The following is a 15,883-nucleotide window of genomic DNA, read 5'->3' as shown; positions in this document are numbered from 1 at the left end:
ACCCTTTCCTCAGCCTCACGTTCAATCCATTCTCTAGTGTCGTCTTTACCCTGAAGATGACACTCCCCACCTCCACTGCACTGCCCACGACCAAGCCACCATCCCCTCTTGCTGAGACGATGGCGGTCACCTCCTCACGGGTCCTTCCTCATCCTCTAAAGCCATCTTCCTCACGGAAGCCTGAATGAGCTTCTGTAAATGTAAATCAGAACCTGTAACTCCTCTGTTCACAGCTGTCATTGCCTTCCCATTACACTCAGAATAAAGGCCAAGTTCATTTCCATGGCCTAGAAGGTCTGCATGACGTGGCCTCTGTCTTCCTCTCAAAGCTCCCCTCTAACCACTCACTCACTCCACTCCTGCCCTTACTGGCTGTTCCTACATCAGGCCAAGTGTGCTGCTGGACCTTTGCACTTGCTATTTCCTCCACCTGAAAACCTTGCTTCTCAGATTTTAATATGGCTCATCCCTGATTGTTTTCAAATGTTACTTTCCCGGTGAGTTCCTTAGCTACCCTATTTAAAACACTATCTCCTGCCACTGTCTATCCCAGCCCTGTCCAGTAGAATGTTCTGTGATGATGGTGATATCCAATATCTGCACTGCCCAATACAGGAGCCACTAGCTACACGAGCACTTGAAAGGTACCTTGGCATTCTGAGAAACTGAACTTTAAATTTTATTTAAAAAAGAAATAGCCACATGTGGTTAGTGGATACTGTAATAGCCAACCCAGCTTTTATCCCACTTTTACTTTTGCATAACATGTATCACTACCTCACATAGTATATTCATTTGAATATTGTTTATTAATAGAAGGCTTCATGAAAGCAAGTTTATCTGTTTCATTCGCTATTCATAGTACCTAGAATAGTGCCTGGCACATGGTAGGCATCTAATTAATTTTTGTTGAAGGAATATGAGAGGTTAAGTAGAAAAAAATGTCATAGACTTGTCATATGACAGGTCTTTGTCCCCACTGATGTTTTTCAGGCATTTGTATTACAATATCTTTTGCTGTTGAAATGTAAATTGATTTTAGACATTGGCATTTTGCTGTGAATTGGTTTCTAAGATCGAGTCAGTCCTCATAGCCAGTTGAAAATGGAATAATGGAGGAAAAGGCCGGAGGAATCATGATGGATCCAGAAGATGGCAAAGATAAATAAACCTTACCCACGTCAAATATTTTTTCGTTGGGAATCCTCTTGCTCTTTAGTCCATACTTTGCTGCCATCTTCTGTTCAGAGATGATAACTGCATCATCACATTTAAATTATGATCGAAGGAGAGCATGCAGGCGAATTGTTCAGAAAAATAAAGATTCCTCTTGAAGCTTTGAGACCATACAGATATTATCTGGGTCCTTATGTAAATAGTGTGGACCACGTGGATTCAAAGCAGGATACTTAGTTGTGGCTGGAGAAGGGGGTGATGGATACAGGTGAGTCAACCGTCATTACAGGCAAATTAATCTCTCACACTCTTTCCGTTAGAGGGCAACTGAAAACAGCGCCCGGGAAGGACCAGGATGGAGAGCAGTGAGTTTAGATAGACCAGAAGATAGAGAAATGTGGGGGAAGGCAAGGCCAGATATGTGCCCTGGGGACGGTGTAGAGGAAGGAAAAAGAAAACTCTTTTCCTTTACCCTGCTAGGCTCTGTGCCTGCAACCCGGGACAAAAGATAGGTTGACAAGAGAAAAATGAGAGGTTTTTAACGTGTACATTGCTCATACATGTGGGAGAAGCTCAGTGATGAGTGACTGAAAGGGTAGTTAGACTTTGGGGTTTACACAGCATTTTAACAAAGAATAGTACATGTTTAGAGAAGTGACAAGACAGAGGAAAAGGGATGTAGGCTTTTAGGGGTGGCCCAGTGTGGAAGGTAAATGCGTGGGGGAAACTAGCGGGAGGTAAGGGTTGTTTTAGTAAGGTAAGTTGCGTCGATTCCTGTCTCAGTGCATCTCTGGGCTGATAGAAGTCTGGTGGTTTAGTGTTCTGCCCTTCCTGGCCCAGGGCGGGTGCCTTCCTCATGGGAAATTTTATGCCCTACTTCTATGTATGGAGGGGGAGGTCAGAGTACCTTTCCCATATCGGCTGTTTCTCAGGTGTCTTCAGCTTAAAAGAATTAATGTGTCGGCATGGCATTATTTGGGATGGTATGTTCTGATCCCCGACAAAGGTTTTCTGAGGAAGGGACATCAAAGTGGGCATTTAGTGGGGTCTATGGCTGTCTTCATGGCCACTCCTTGCCCAGTCTGCTGAGTCTGAAGTCCACTGGCCTGATCAAATTACATCTGGTGTGATGTTCATTTGTGGGCATTCTTTGTTAAACCAGGTATCAGTGAAGCGAGGGTCATCCAGAACTCTTTCTGTACACAAGAATCAGCCTGGGCTCGCAGAGATGCTGGTCCTGGCTCAGTGTATCTGGGACAGCCTGGGAGTTCCCACAAGTTCCCACATGATGCTGCTGCTGTGGGCTGAGGCACGTGGTGTAGGAAGGACTGACAGGTCAGGAGCCCAGGCCCTGTACGGGTCTGCTGGAGGGTCCTTCGATGTGAACCCAGAGAAACCAGACGCAATATGGGGGATCATGGTGCTTGTTTCCCATCTTTGGAAGGGGTGTGTCCTTCTTCATTCAGTGTCACCCTAGAGGACAGATTTAGAAAACGGAGTAGAGGTACAATTCAGAGGCAAGATAGGGGTGATTCTCTTCCTAAGTTAAGCTGGCCATAACGGGAATGGACTGCTGCATAGAGCTGTGGACACTTTTCCATTTTGAGATTTCCATCAGACGTGAACAATAGTCTGGTGGGAGGATGGTTTCGACACGTTTCCTGTTTGGGTGGCAAATTTGATGGTGTCAGAAGTCCCACCGATGCTTGGAGGAAGAGTTATTGCAGGAGATTGTCACTCATTTGATTTCAAGGAACGGTGTGAAGCCAAGAACGTGAGATGCCTGCTGAAAAAAACAAAACGAAACAAAACTTACACAGTTAGTGCCTGACCGTCAGGGTAGTTAACCTGCTTAGGTAGGTGAAATACATGAGAAGCGGCAAGTCACGCGGGCTGCGCTGAAGAATGTTACATAACTCCTGACAGCAGATGTTGGCGACAGAAACATTAAAAACACTCAGCAGTCTCCAGCCACTTTCTGGAAGGGACAAACAACCCCACTGATCTTCACCACCCCCCAGTTTCTGCTCCTGGTGTCGGTGGTGCTATGGGGCTGCTCCTAAAACTCAGAGAGAAAAGCTAAACCGCAAAGAGACGAGAAGCAGCATAATATATTTTAGAAAGGTCATAAAATGATTTGAAAAACAGATGTGATACTTGAAAAGGGAATCCATTAGCATCTGGACATTTATTTAACATAATAAAATTTCAAAATGAAAGACTGAGTTTGCACCATGTTTAATCTGCTGCTAACTGCCTCCGTGGAGCCAGGTTTTGGAATTGGGGGGATTCCAATAAGGAAGGGGATTTTGTGATTTTACATAGGAATACGTGTGTTATTTTGGTGTATTAAGTCAGCCAGATGCTTTTAATGATGACCTTTTCGTTGGGAATATTTACAAATATTTGTGGGGGACATATGTTTTCAGCAGTCACCCAGCAAATGTGATTAATCGTAGATGATCCTTCTGGAAATGCTAAGCAGCACACAATTTTTTTGTCCTTCCCTTCCAAACTAGATTTTCTTGTCTAAATTATTCTAATAATTACCTCCCTGTCTCCTTTTGGGCTATGTCTGCCTGGATATGCAGACCCAGGCAGAATCACATTTTCGTTCTACATCTATGATTTTTCATTTGGTTAGGTTAATTATGGAGACATTGATTAGATTGCCCCGTGGTGACTCAGACTCAGTAATGAAGACATTCTGCTTATAGAGACGTGAGCTCACTGGCAGGATCCAGAGCAAGTTCGGAGAATTTCTTGTCTGGGGAGAGCAGGGCGTGGCTGCCAGCCCTGAATTTTGGGGTGTTGCTGTGCCCAGGGCTCTGATGGGACACAGGGAGAACCAGAGTGCTTCCCATTGCACCCCTTCCCCCCTAAGTGCTGGTAGGAGCTTTGGGAACCTTTGTCCCGTTCCATTAGAGATGTGAGGACATGTGCCTGCAGACAAGCTAATAATTTCTCCTATAACTCTGGTGACCCCAATGAGTCTCTCATTTGGTTGATATCAATATTGGTACTCTTTGACCAACATCTTCCCATGTCCTCCATCCCCCAGTCTCTGGAAACCACCATTCTACCCTCCATTTTTATGAGTTCAACTCCTTCCTTCCTTCCTTCCTTTCTTCCTTCCTTCCTTCCTTCCTTCCTTCCTTCCTTCCTTCCTTCCTTCCTTCCTTCCTTCCTTCCTTCCTTCCTTCCTCTCTTCCACAGAGAACAGTCACTTCTCTGTGTTCATTTCAGAGTGAGGGTAGATGTCTTCTGGTTTGTTGGTTTGTTTGAAATGTCTAATTCTGCCCTTCTCTAAAATCTAGTAGAAGTGAGGTCTAATTTCTTTCACCTTCATGCAAAACATGTCAACACTTAGAACCCAGTTTGTCAGTTCACATACATAGGAATAGATCTTAGTTCAATAGCATTAATTTTTTTTGGTGTATTTATTATGTGCAAACTAGGGCAACCACCTCATCCTGGTTTGCCCAAGACTGTTTTAAAAACGAAAGGTTTTACATGAAAGTTTTAAAAATGAAAGTTGCACATCCTGGGAACCCCCTCAGTGTCATGTAGCCTGGAACTCTCGGTCACCCGAGGGGTAACACTGGGTGGATTACAGACATGGAGTGAAACTCTTGATACAAGGCCTATTTGCTGGAAATTATTACCCGCCTCCCCTCTGCCTCTTTTTTTTTTTTTTTTTTTTTTTTTAATAAATGAGAAAACAGAGGCTCAGATCAGGAAAGAAATTGTCCAAGACCATCCAGCTGCAGCTCTTGGAATTGGAACTAAAGACTCCTGGTCTGTTTGGTTCTTAACTAACCCCCGCTGATCCCGTAAATTAGAGCCTTTATTTAACATTTCTCCATTGCTTGTCTACTTCTTCATTCTAATTCCTAGTAGTTCTTTTTTCTTTTTTCCCCTCTGCCTAGTCTTTGCGTGATCCACAGGCATTTTCTAGTCCTCACTCAAGCTAGTCTGTGCTCAAAACATCATTGATCCTTGTTCTGGGTCAGGGCTGCCCAACAGAACTCCCTGTGAAGGAGGAAATACCCTATATTTGCACTGCTTGCAATTACTGTAGCCATTAGTCTCCGGTGGCTGTCGAACACTTGAAATGTGATTAGTGCATCTCAGAAACTGAATTTTTTATTTAATTTAAACAGCCATCTGTGGCAATAGGGTGCTACCATATTGGAGAGCACAATAAATCTGACTCACTGGTTCTTCAGTTGGAAATATGAGCACCTGTCACTGAGATCCAACTGGGTTTATCAGTGTTGGGCTAAATTATAAGCTCGTGTAGGTTTATTGTTTCTTATCCTGACTTTTTATGCTTGTTGTCTCATTAGTTTTCCTTCCTTGTTCTCATCAAAATTTTGATGGTTTGGGGATTTGGGTACGTTTTTTTCTTTTTTTTTTTTTTTTTTTTACAGGTTCAGCGAAATGAGGACAAATCTACCACCTTGAAACTGGCTGATTTTGGCCTTGCAAAGCATGTGGTGAGACCTATATTTACTGTGTGTGGGACTCCGACTTATGTAGCTCCTGAAATTCTTTCTGAGAAAGGTGAGTGTTACCATTGCTCTGTGGGACTCTGGCTCACTTACTAAAATGTTTTATTTTTAAAATTTAGTATTTTGTATTTTTTTCAGTATGGAGTAGTCAGAAATCTCAGAGAGCTGGCACTCAGCTTGCACTTGGATTTTAATGGAAATGCTTGAAGCAGATCTCTTTGATCAAAGCATGAGAACTTTTTCCTCATCAGGGCAGCCTTATTATAGAGAAGGGATTGGGGTATATATGTGTGTGTGCGTGTTCGTGTCCATGTGTGTGTTGGCTGGACAGTGAGATGAAAGATGGTGGAGGATTGGGTGGGAATCTTCGTGGCACTGACCCAACGCTACCTTTAACGGGAGAGAATTGAAGCAGTTCTTACGGAAACTGGCTTGAAAATTCCTCCAAAGGACGTTTTTTGAAATGGCGGGATCCCATTTTAAACCCTATGAATAATATTTATAACCTGTTTCTATATTGTATAGGAACCAATGAACTGTTTTAGTGACACACTCTGTAAAGTATATGAAAAGGAAATCACTATTATTATATGGCTGCAAACACATGAATGACTGTTTAGCCACTGAGGTACTCCAGGAGAAATCCATTTAGGCACCCTACGTAAGAAGGGAAGGCTCTCGATGGATTGTAGGGAGGTAGGGCGAGGGGAGAGATAGTTTCCCATCAACAGAGGCATCAGGGAAGCGAAGACGAAGAGACTAGAATATGCATGGAGGTTGGGTGGTAGAGACATTGAGGAGACTAGCCTCAGAGGACAGTGTAGTTGGTTGAGTACGTTGAGCCTGGATTTCCCACAATTAGGAAGGCTGGGCAGAGGAATTTGGATTCGGTGTGGCCAGCATGGTAGCCATGGTAATGTGGTGACAGTGGCACAGGAGAACACTGAGCAACCAGAGACATTTTAATGGAAGCATTGATGAACTGGATCAGAGACTATTTGCTAATAGTCTAAGTGAATCTCAGGGGAACCACAGTGTTGGTGGTAGCACCAACTAAAATAAGGTGTGGGAAAGATCTTTTGGGAGATGGCGAGGGGGTGACTTAAAAGTTGAACACACTAACTTTGTAGCGGTATCAGGATGGACACGCAGAGTTGTCTGGTTGGCAAGGAGGTGACGTTCTAGGCTGAGTGTGTGGTTTTGAGACGCCTCAACTCAGACATGGCAGCCGGAGCGGGCGAGATAATGAGCTTCTTAGTGATGCCAGCAGGGGCAGCCATGGGCAAATTCTTGAGGGAGGCCAAGAGTTAGAGGATGAAAGAAGGAAGGAGGGGTCAGCACAGGACAGGGCAGCTGGAGGCAGGAAGAGGAGGATGAGGACCATCCAATGTCACCAAGGCCTTGGGGCAAATCTCAGGAAGACGGGAGGCCCAGCAGAATCAGACCCTCCTGAGGGTGAAAGGTGGTTGAGAACTGAGTAAAATCCATTAGAGTTGGCTAGCAAGAGGACATTGGTGACTTAGTCCCTTAATATTTTCTGCTGATTTGTGTCTTGACAACATTGCTCTGGGGCTTAAAAGTGAGACTCTAACTTACAAATTAAGGCTGCCAAGTGTTTTCCTTTTCCAAAGATAAAAAGTTAAAAAGTATTTGAAGGTGTATATATACTGCTGTTATAAATTTTGGGGAGGATGATTTGGCAATATGTATCAAAAACCTTTCCTGTATATTAGTTTGTGTATTTAATGTCTAGAAAGTTATTTAAGAATATAATCAGAGATGTGTGCAAATATTAAATACAGCAGGCTGTTCATCACAGAATTCCTTAAACAAAAACAAAATTACAAACAGACTTAAATGACAATGTAGGGGATTCATTATATATAACGGGAATGCTAACGACTATTAGCAATCGTACTTTTGAAGAATATTTTTTATATTTTTCATAGGAAATGTCATGATACAATATTCAGTGAATGAAATAGGGTATAAAATATGTACAGTGTAATCCTAATTTTGTTAAAGAAAGTGTAAATGTGTGTATGTGTGTGGGGAATACAGCTAGAAATAGCAATCATTTTATGATCATAAAAAGAGCCAGTAAATAATATTTTGAACATGAGAGAAGGCAATGACTAGATAGGAGGTAGAGGCTGCTCGTGTAGACGGGGGCTCCTCCAAGAGCCAGGTTTTAAAATTTCCATACAAAGGCCTGCTACATGTGGTTAGATCTCAGCTCCTGCCACGTGTGACTTCCCACGCGTGTTTGACATCCCTCAGCTCACCCCTACACTGTTCAGTGAGATGTTTCCATTAGTCACGCAGTAGGATGTCTTGGCCATGTCAAATTGCTATACGAGTTTGCAAGTGTTTACTTTCAATTTCTGGGCATGTTTTATTACAGACCAGTAATAAAGGATCACAGAGTGGCAGTGGTCTGAGGAGTAAACATTGAGTCACACTGGTGTGGACCCCATGTTTGTCGGAGCTGGCAGCCGCGACACTGGCTCTTGTTTACTGAGAGCTCAGGTCCTCTGACACCGAGGGCCACGATTTTCCATTCTTGCTCTCATCGCATTTGATCCAGCCCAGTCTCAGATTTGCTTGTGTCTCTGCCCCTGTTGCACAGGTTACGGGCTGGAGGTGGACATGTGGGCTGCCGGCGTGATCCTCTATATTCTCCTGTGTGGCTTCCCCCCATTCCGGAGCCCGGAAAAGGACCAGGAGGAGCTCTTTAACATCATTCAGCTGGGCCACTTCGAGTTCCTGGCCCCCTACTGGGACAATATCTCTGACGGTGAGGTGTGGGGCTTCCCCAAGCAGGAAAGGAGGGCATGTTTAGCTGGAGCCCCTCCCGGGTTCTGACATCAAAGCAGGTGTTAGGTCAGATATGTAATTAGATACAGAGAGGGTCCACTACGGCACCTGGCTTGGAGGTGGGCTGTTGTCCTATCGTGATTCATCCTTTATTTTCTGCTGGTTTCATGTAGATTTATGTGGCACTTCTGAAACATGTCTTGGCTTTGAGAGTTAATGAAAAAGTCTAACTACCAGTCATGGTCACCAAGTTAATACTTTTTCTTGAGGCAAATACAGAACCTCAGCACTGAAAAATATCAAACGGGTAGCCCTCGTTTGGAAAGATCAAAGCCTTCTCACATATAGAAGTGTCCATGACTTGAACAGCCTGGAAATGCTCCTTTTACTCATGAAGAACCAAGGGTCCTGTAGGGGCAGACTGGAGACTGGGGGCTCTAGAAGCTAAGGGGTGGAGGTCCGTTATTTTTAGTGGAGTGGAAACATATGTGGTCTTCCTCCTTTTTGGCCCTTTCACATGGAATCTATCACCTTGTTTCTACTGATTTGTCTGTACTACCCTCTGCCCTTATAAAACTGAGAACTAGATAATTGGGGGATTTGGGATATTTGAGTCTTTAGCTTAAAAAGTAGAATAGGAATGATTCCCCCCTACCCCTCAATTTCCCTTAAACGTGTTGTCTAAGATTAGTTATTGAACTACCCTCATCCCCAGCCTCTATCTTCTCATTTGGGGGTTGGGGGAAGGAAAAATCTTCATTTTTTACCCCTTTAAATAAGGTAGAGAGAGGGGTGGCTTGCTGCAGGTAGAGTGAGGGTCTTGAGCTGATCAAGGCAGTAGCAATTTGGGAATTGAAGGACTGAAAATAATTCTAGAAAGTTCTATGCAGCTGTCCTTAGTGTTGAGCATGGGTGGCTCCTGCCCTGTGCCCCTTGCCTTAGAGGGTCCTGCTGTGGTGACACCCATCCCCAGAGAGTGAGTGGACTAAGGGGTTGTTTACCCCCGAGCCCAGAGCTCTCCCTCTAGGCCACTTAATTGGGACCCCAGAATTTCTTGCCCAAATGGTCCAGGCCCACTTCCAAGACTGGGGAGGCCTCTTTTCTCAGCCTCTCCCAACAGTGCCATAGGGTAGCCAAGGAGATGCTGTTTAGGGTCACCCATGTCCATGTGAGTCTGAGAATTCCCAGTTTAAACCTGGCCTTCCACTCTTGAGTCCTTTGAGGACCTTGAAGGAGTGGTGTGGGTGGGGGTAGACGCAGGGACACTTTGTGGGCAGAATGTGCCCAGCGTGAGCTGGGTAGGGTAGGAGAAATTCTGTGGTTTTAGTGCTTAAGGGGTGCCTGACATTGGTGTAGAGGAGGGGGTGAGCCGCTGATCTGGAGCAAGAGGCGGCTCCCAAAAAGGTAAAGTAAGTGTTCCCCCCCCCCCCCCCCGTGTATTCTTGACTGATTAGAAGAGTAAGTTCAGAGAGCCAGCCCTCGAGAGCCAACCAGCCATGAAGAAATCTTTTCTCCTCCCTGCCTGCCACCTGGCCCCCTAGTTGTCACCACATCTCTCTAAAGTCAGTTATGGTCTTGGGCAGAAAATGAAATTTATTTTGAATTTACACTGTTTATTACTTAGGTTTCTTTATACATGTTTTTCAGTGTTGTCAATATGAAGGCATATTTATCAACGTAGGAAGGAAGATGGAACATCTTTCATTTAGCAACTTGATGGTTTGATTTACAGATTTAACATACGTAGACTTAGGGTCTGTGGCTTCCATTTGTTGTCTTGCACTGGGCTCCCGGGGTGTTAAGTGGTGAGTCTGGTCCCTGGACTCTAGAGAAATGAATAAACATCCTCTAGAGATGCTCTGTCCAACAGGGTAGCCCTTCGCTGCACACGGCTATTTAAGTGCAAACTAATTAAAAGTAGATATAATAAAATTCAGTTCCTCACTTGCACTAACCACATTTCAAATGCTCAGTAGCCCCAGGTGGGGAACACAGAAATAGAAGGTTTCCATCATCGCAGAAAACTCTGTTGGACAGCACTGCCCTGGTATAGCACATGGTGCTATCATGGATGTTGGTGTTCCTATTTCACGTATGGGGAAGAAAAATTCAGAACCTGCCGTCATCTTGTTTTCCCCTCTTTCTCTCACTTCAACAGCTGCCAAAGATCTGGTGAGCCGGTTGCTGGTGGTAGACCCCAAGAAGCGCTACACGGCCCACCAGGTTCTTCAGCACCCTTGGATTGAAACTGCTGGGAAGACCAGCACAGTGAACCTACAAAAAGAGGTGTCGCCCAGCAGCGAGTGTCCCTCCCGGGGCCAGCACAAGCGTTCTGCAGAGCAGACATCATCGTCACCGCCTCAGGCCCCTGTCCAGCCCCCGGTGCTGCTCCAGGAAGGAGAAAAACGTAGAAGCCTAGGAGAAAAGCAAGGAAAGGGGCTTCTTCATGTCACTGGAGAGTCAGGGGAAGGAGAGATGCTCAGTATATTTTAAAGCATATTAAAAAAAAGAAATCAACTCGAGTCTTAGCGTTAACTGTTGTGACATATTTTTAGATTTGTATATTTGAAGCCTTTAATACACTTGGAGAGGGGAAGACTTGTTATCCGTGAGGAATTTTGGGTAATGATAATGTGTTTTGCTTCCTCTTTGTAATCAATTTCATGGTATATACTTCATGAGTGGTGCTGATTCGGGTCTCAACTCCCCCTGTGAGATTAATAAGGTGAATCTTAGTCTTTCTGTGTTAATAAAGTGTGCTCTGAATGACTGAAGTGGGTCGTGTTCTGATGACTTCTGAATGCTGCTGGGGAGAGCTGGGGAATCGTAGTTCAGAAGTGCCTCCTGAAGCCAGTAAGACTACACATGAATGCTGTGGTGGACATTTGGTTAACGGGCAATGTCTGTTTGTTTAGGATGTGCTGGTCTTGGTCTCTAGCATGTTAGTCTTACTGGAAATCAGATTTGGTGCAGTGGAATGGAAAAGAAGAAATCATTGATTCATTTTTGCCCCTTCGATATCCATTTGTACTGCTTTTCATCCAATTATGCCTGAACCTGAGTCGCTTCTACATAAAGTGGGGCACTCAGGCTGCGACTATGGTAACATTTCCAGATCACGAGGGAGCCATTTAGTGCATTAATATGTCAGAAGTGCAGTAAATGGATTGCACGCAGACTCGAAGGAGCTCCGAGTGTTCACGCACGTTCCGCTCTGTGGGGTAGACACACTGAGGTCACAACATGCGTGTTCACTGGTTACTGCATTCCAGATTTCTGTACTGAAATGTTGGTCCCTTCAGACGACTCTGGGAGTATGCATGAGCTGAAAGCAAAATATAATCCCGATTATTTCCCAATATGACCTTTCTGGTTCTATGTGACCTGGTCAATAACAGAATGAGTCACAAAGTGTGGGCTTCTCACCTCTCCTCTCCCTTCCCTCCCAGAGTTGGAGGCCTCTGGGTGAAGGAGTGTATGAGTCAGGAAAACACGAGTAACACTGGAGAGTTTAGTAAAAGGAATGGCTTGAACAGGTGTTGGAGAAGGCAGCTCTGAAGTAATTTAGAGAGAGTAACTGCAGGGAATGGCTCCCTAGCGTCAGTGGGGGCCCAAAGGAAGAGGTTGGGGTAGTTAGAATATAGAATCTGGGAGGAGAAGCCCCTTGTAGTGGACACTCAGTGTGCTGTCCAGATCCTACTTCAAGACTGAAGGGAATAACTGCGCGGCGGCTGGTGGCTGACAGCCCTGTGCAGTCACCATCTGTGGAATTGCCCTTAGCTAGGAAGAGTCGTCTCACCCAGGATCACAACCCGTGTCCTGGGGTGGGCCGTATCCAATGACTGGTCCATGTAGACTGTGACCAATGAGGACAGTGCTGATGGACCTCCCAGCTCCAGAGCTCCGCGTGGGGTTGACTGAGCCCTGGCTTGAGACTGCATCACAGCCCAACTTCTCCCTCTCCCAGTCCTGCTTCTTTCCCTTTTCTTCCAGAGGTGATGATCCTGAGACTACTCCCTAATAAGCCTTCTGCATGCTAATCTCCACCTCAGTGTTGGCTTCCCAGGGAACGAGGGCTGTGACACCCCTCTACCCCCCAACTTAGAACTGCTGAAAAGTGGTACCAGCTGGTGCTTTAACCTCAGGGGCTCAGTGGTGAGGCCTCCTGGAGCTGGGACCCAGATACTTGAGGAGAGGGTGCTGCCCAGCAGGCAATGCAATGGTGCTCATTCTGAAAATGTGGAAAGAGACTGGAAGCTGGAACCAATGGCTACTGGAACTCCTTTTGATAGTCACCAAAGGCCTAAATCCAAAAGAGAATTTTCATCTTCATGTTAGCTTCATTGGAGTCTATGGACCACTCTTACTTTCTTTCTCAATGTATTTTTATTAAAATATAGCTAACATACAACATTATATTAGTTTCAGGCATACACCATAGTTATTCAACATGTATATACCTAAAGAAATGATCACTGTTAAGTCCAACAGCCATCTGACACTGTCCCATGATATCAGAATATTATTGACTGTATTTCTCATGCTATACGTTGCATACCCATGATTTATTTGTTTTGTACCTGGAGATTTGGACCTCTTGTTCCCTTTTACCGCCCCCCCCTTTAAAATTTTCAATTACAGTTGACATTCAGTATTATTTTATATTAAGTTCAGGTGTACTGCATAGTGGTTAGACATTTGTATAATTTATAAAGTGATCCCCCTGTCTAGTCTAGTACTCACTTGACACTATACATAATTATTACTACATTATTGATAATATTCCCTATGCTTTACTTTACATCCCCATGACTTTTGTAATGATCATTTTGTACTTCTTACTGCGTTCTCCCTGCTTCCCCAATTCCCTCCCATCTATCACCTCAATGAATCTAGTACCCATCTGCACCATATAGTTATTACAATATTATTGACTCTATTCCCTATGCTGTACCCTATTTCCCTGTGATTACTGTGTAACAACAAATTTGTTCTTCTTAATTCCTTCCCCTTTTTCACTCATCCCTAAGCCCCCTCCCATCTGGCAATCATCAAAATGTTCTCTATATCTATGAGTCTGTTTCTGTTTTGTTTGTTTATTTTGTTTGTTAGATGGCACATATAAGTGAAATCTCATTGCATATGCCTTTCACTGTCTGACACTCTACTCAGCACAATTCCCTCCAGGTCCATCCATGCCGCCCCAGATGGTAAGAACCCTGCAATGAACATATGGATGCACACATCCCCTTGAAGTAGCGTTTTGGGTTTCTTTGGATAAATACCCTGAAGTGAGATTACTGGGTCCTTCTTTGTCTGTTCTTAATAGACTTTGTTTTAAAGTCTGTTTTGTCTCATATAAATATTGCTACCCCAGTTTTTTCAAAATTTATTTTCATTTCCAGGAAATACATTTTCCCACCCCTTTACTTTCTGTCTGTGTGTGTCTTTCAATCTGAAATGAGTCTCTTGTAGGCAGCATATGTAAGGGTGTTTTCCTATCCATTCAGCCCTCCTATGTCTTTTGAGTGGAGCATCTAATCCATTTACATTGAAAGTAATTGTTGGTAGATACATAGCTATTGACATTTTATTATTCAAAATTTTTATCTTTTTTTTTTTTCCATCTTAAAAAAGTCCCTCTAACATTCCTTGTAATACTGGCTTGGTGATGATGAACGCGTTTAGCTTTTTCATGACTGGGAAGTTCTTTATTTGTCCTTCGATTCTAAGTGGTAGCTTTGCTGGGTAGAGTAATCTTGGTTGTAGGTCCTTGCTTTTCATCACGTTGAATATTTTGTGCCAAATCTTTTGTGGCCTGCAAAGTTTCTGTTGAGAAATCATCTGACAACCTTAAGGGAGCTCCCTTATAAGTTACTAGTTGCCTTTCTTTTACAGTTTTTAGAATTCTCTCTTTGTCTTTAACCTTTGCCATTCTAATTATAATGTGTCTTGGTGTGGGTTTATTTGGGTTAATCTTGTTTGGGACTCTCTGCACTTCCTGGACTTGTATGTCTGTTTCCTTAACCAGGTTAGGAAAGTTTTCAATCATTATTTCTTCAAATAGGTTCTCAATCTCTTGCTTTCTGTCTTCTCCTAGTATCCGTGTGATGAGAATGTTGTTACACTTGATGCTGTCCCAGAGGTCTCTTAAATTATCCTCATTTTTTGGGTTCCTTTTTCTTTTTGCTGTTCTGATTGGATGTTTTCTGCTACCTTGTCTTCCAAATCATTGATTTGATCCTCTGCTTCATGTAGTTTCCTGGTGATTCCTTTTAGGGCATTCTTCATTTCACTTACTGTATTCTTCACCTCTGACTGGTTCTTTTTAATGGTTTCTATATCCCTTTTTTATGCTTGCTATCTCTTTGTTGATGTTCTCACTAAGTTCCTTGAGCATCATTACAACCATTGTTTTGAACTCTATCTGGTAGGCTGCTTGCCTTCATTTTGTACAGTTCTTTTTATGGATTTTTCTTCTGTCATTCAATTTGGGATTTTTTTGTTTGTTTGTTTCTGTGGCTGCCTCTGTGTTTGTTTCTATGTATTAGAAACAATTAGAAACATAGATTTGCTATGTCTCCCAGTCTTGGCTAAGTGGCCTTATGTAGTCGGTGTCCTGTGGAGCCCAGTGGCACAGTCTCTCTGGTCACCTGCACTGGGTGCTCCAGGAGTGTCCCTTGTGTGTGCTCTCCTGTTATAGTTGATTCTTGGTTGCTATTGGCATGTCTGTGGGAAGGATTAACCCTCAGGCTGATTGGCTGTGGGGTTTGGCCACATCCACAGCTTACAGGCTGCTATGCAGGGTGCTTACCCCACGGAGTGGTATTTGCCCCAGAGGACTCTGGTGCCTGTTGAGACCACCCTTTGGATGTGCCACTTGTGGAGCTAATTGGGTAGTGCTCTGAAGCCAACCTCCAAGTATGTTGATTCTGGGGCCTCTGATGAGGGCCTCTGGTGCCAGCCCAGGCCATCCACTGCCTGTGACCACCCAGGGATTACCAGATAAGAGCTACAAAGTGATCCATGGTTGTTTGCTGCCTGTGCTAACCCATGAGGTGTGTGGGAGAAGCCACACTGCCAACTGAGGACGTCTGCCACCTGTACCGGGCCTTGGGTAGCTCTGCAAAATGCCAGGACACCCGGAGGCCTGCTGCCACCTGCCAGATCCCTTAAGGTTTAGCCACTGATAAAGCTTCATGCGATATACAAGTTGAGTAAGGCAGGGTCTCAGGGAGTCACCAGAGTGGGAAGAGTTGTGGTCACCAGGTTAATGTAAATTCTGGTTTAGTGCCAGTACTGAGCCTGGAGCTACTCGGCAAAAGTCTCAGAGCACACGGAGGCCAGTCGCCATCCGTGTGGGGTCTGTCGGACTC

The 15,883-nt window shown here is 44.3% G+C and overlaps 1 protein-coding gene across 1 annotated transcript in view; it reads left to right on the top strand.

The window, feature by feature from the left end:
• DCLK3 (doublecortin like kinase 3) overlaps positions 1 to 11,277 on the top strand; it is a 42,823-nt gene extending 31,546 nt beyond the window's left edge. The window contains exons 3-5 of the mRNA XM_081073344.1: positions 5,610 to 5,742; positions 8,320 to 8,487; positions 10,666 to 11,277. Coding sequence (XP_080929470.1) covers positions 5,610 to 5,742; positions 8,320 to 8,487; positions 10,666 to 11,000 — 636 coding nt within the window. The 3' untranslated portion in view covers positions 11,001 to 11,277. The remainder of the gene's footprint in view (positions 1 to 5,609; positions 5,743 to 8,319; positions 8,488 to 10,665) is intronic.
• Positions 11,278 to 15,883: the final 4,606 nt, after the last annotated feature.

Source organism: Rhinolophus hipposideros (assembly GCF_964194185.1).
Source record: "Rhinolophus hipposideros genome assembly, chromosome: 14".
Taxonomy (NCBI): Eukaryota; Metazoa; Chordata; class Mammalia; order Chiroptera; family Rhinolophidae; genus Rhinolophus; species Rhinolophus hipposideros.
This window is presented reverse-complemented; position numbering and strand designations above follow the sequence as displayed.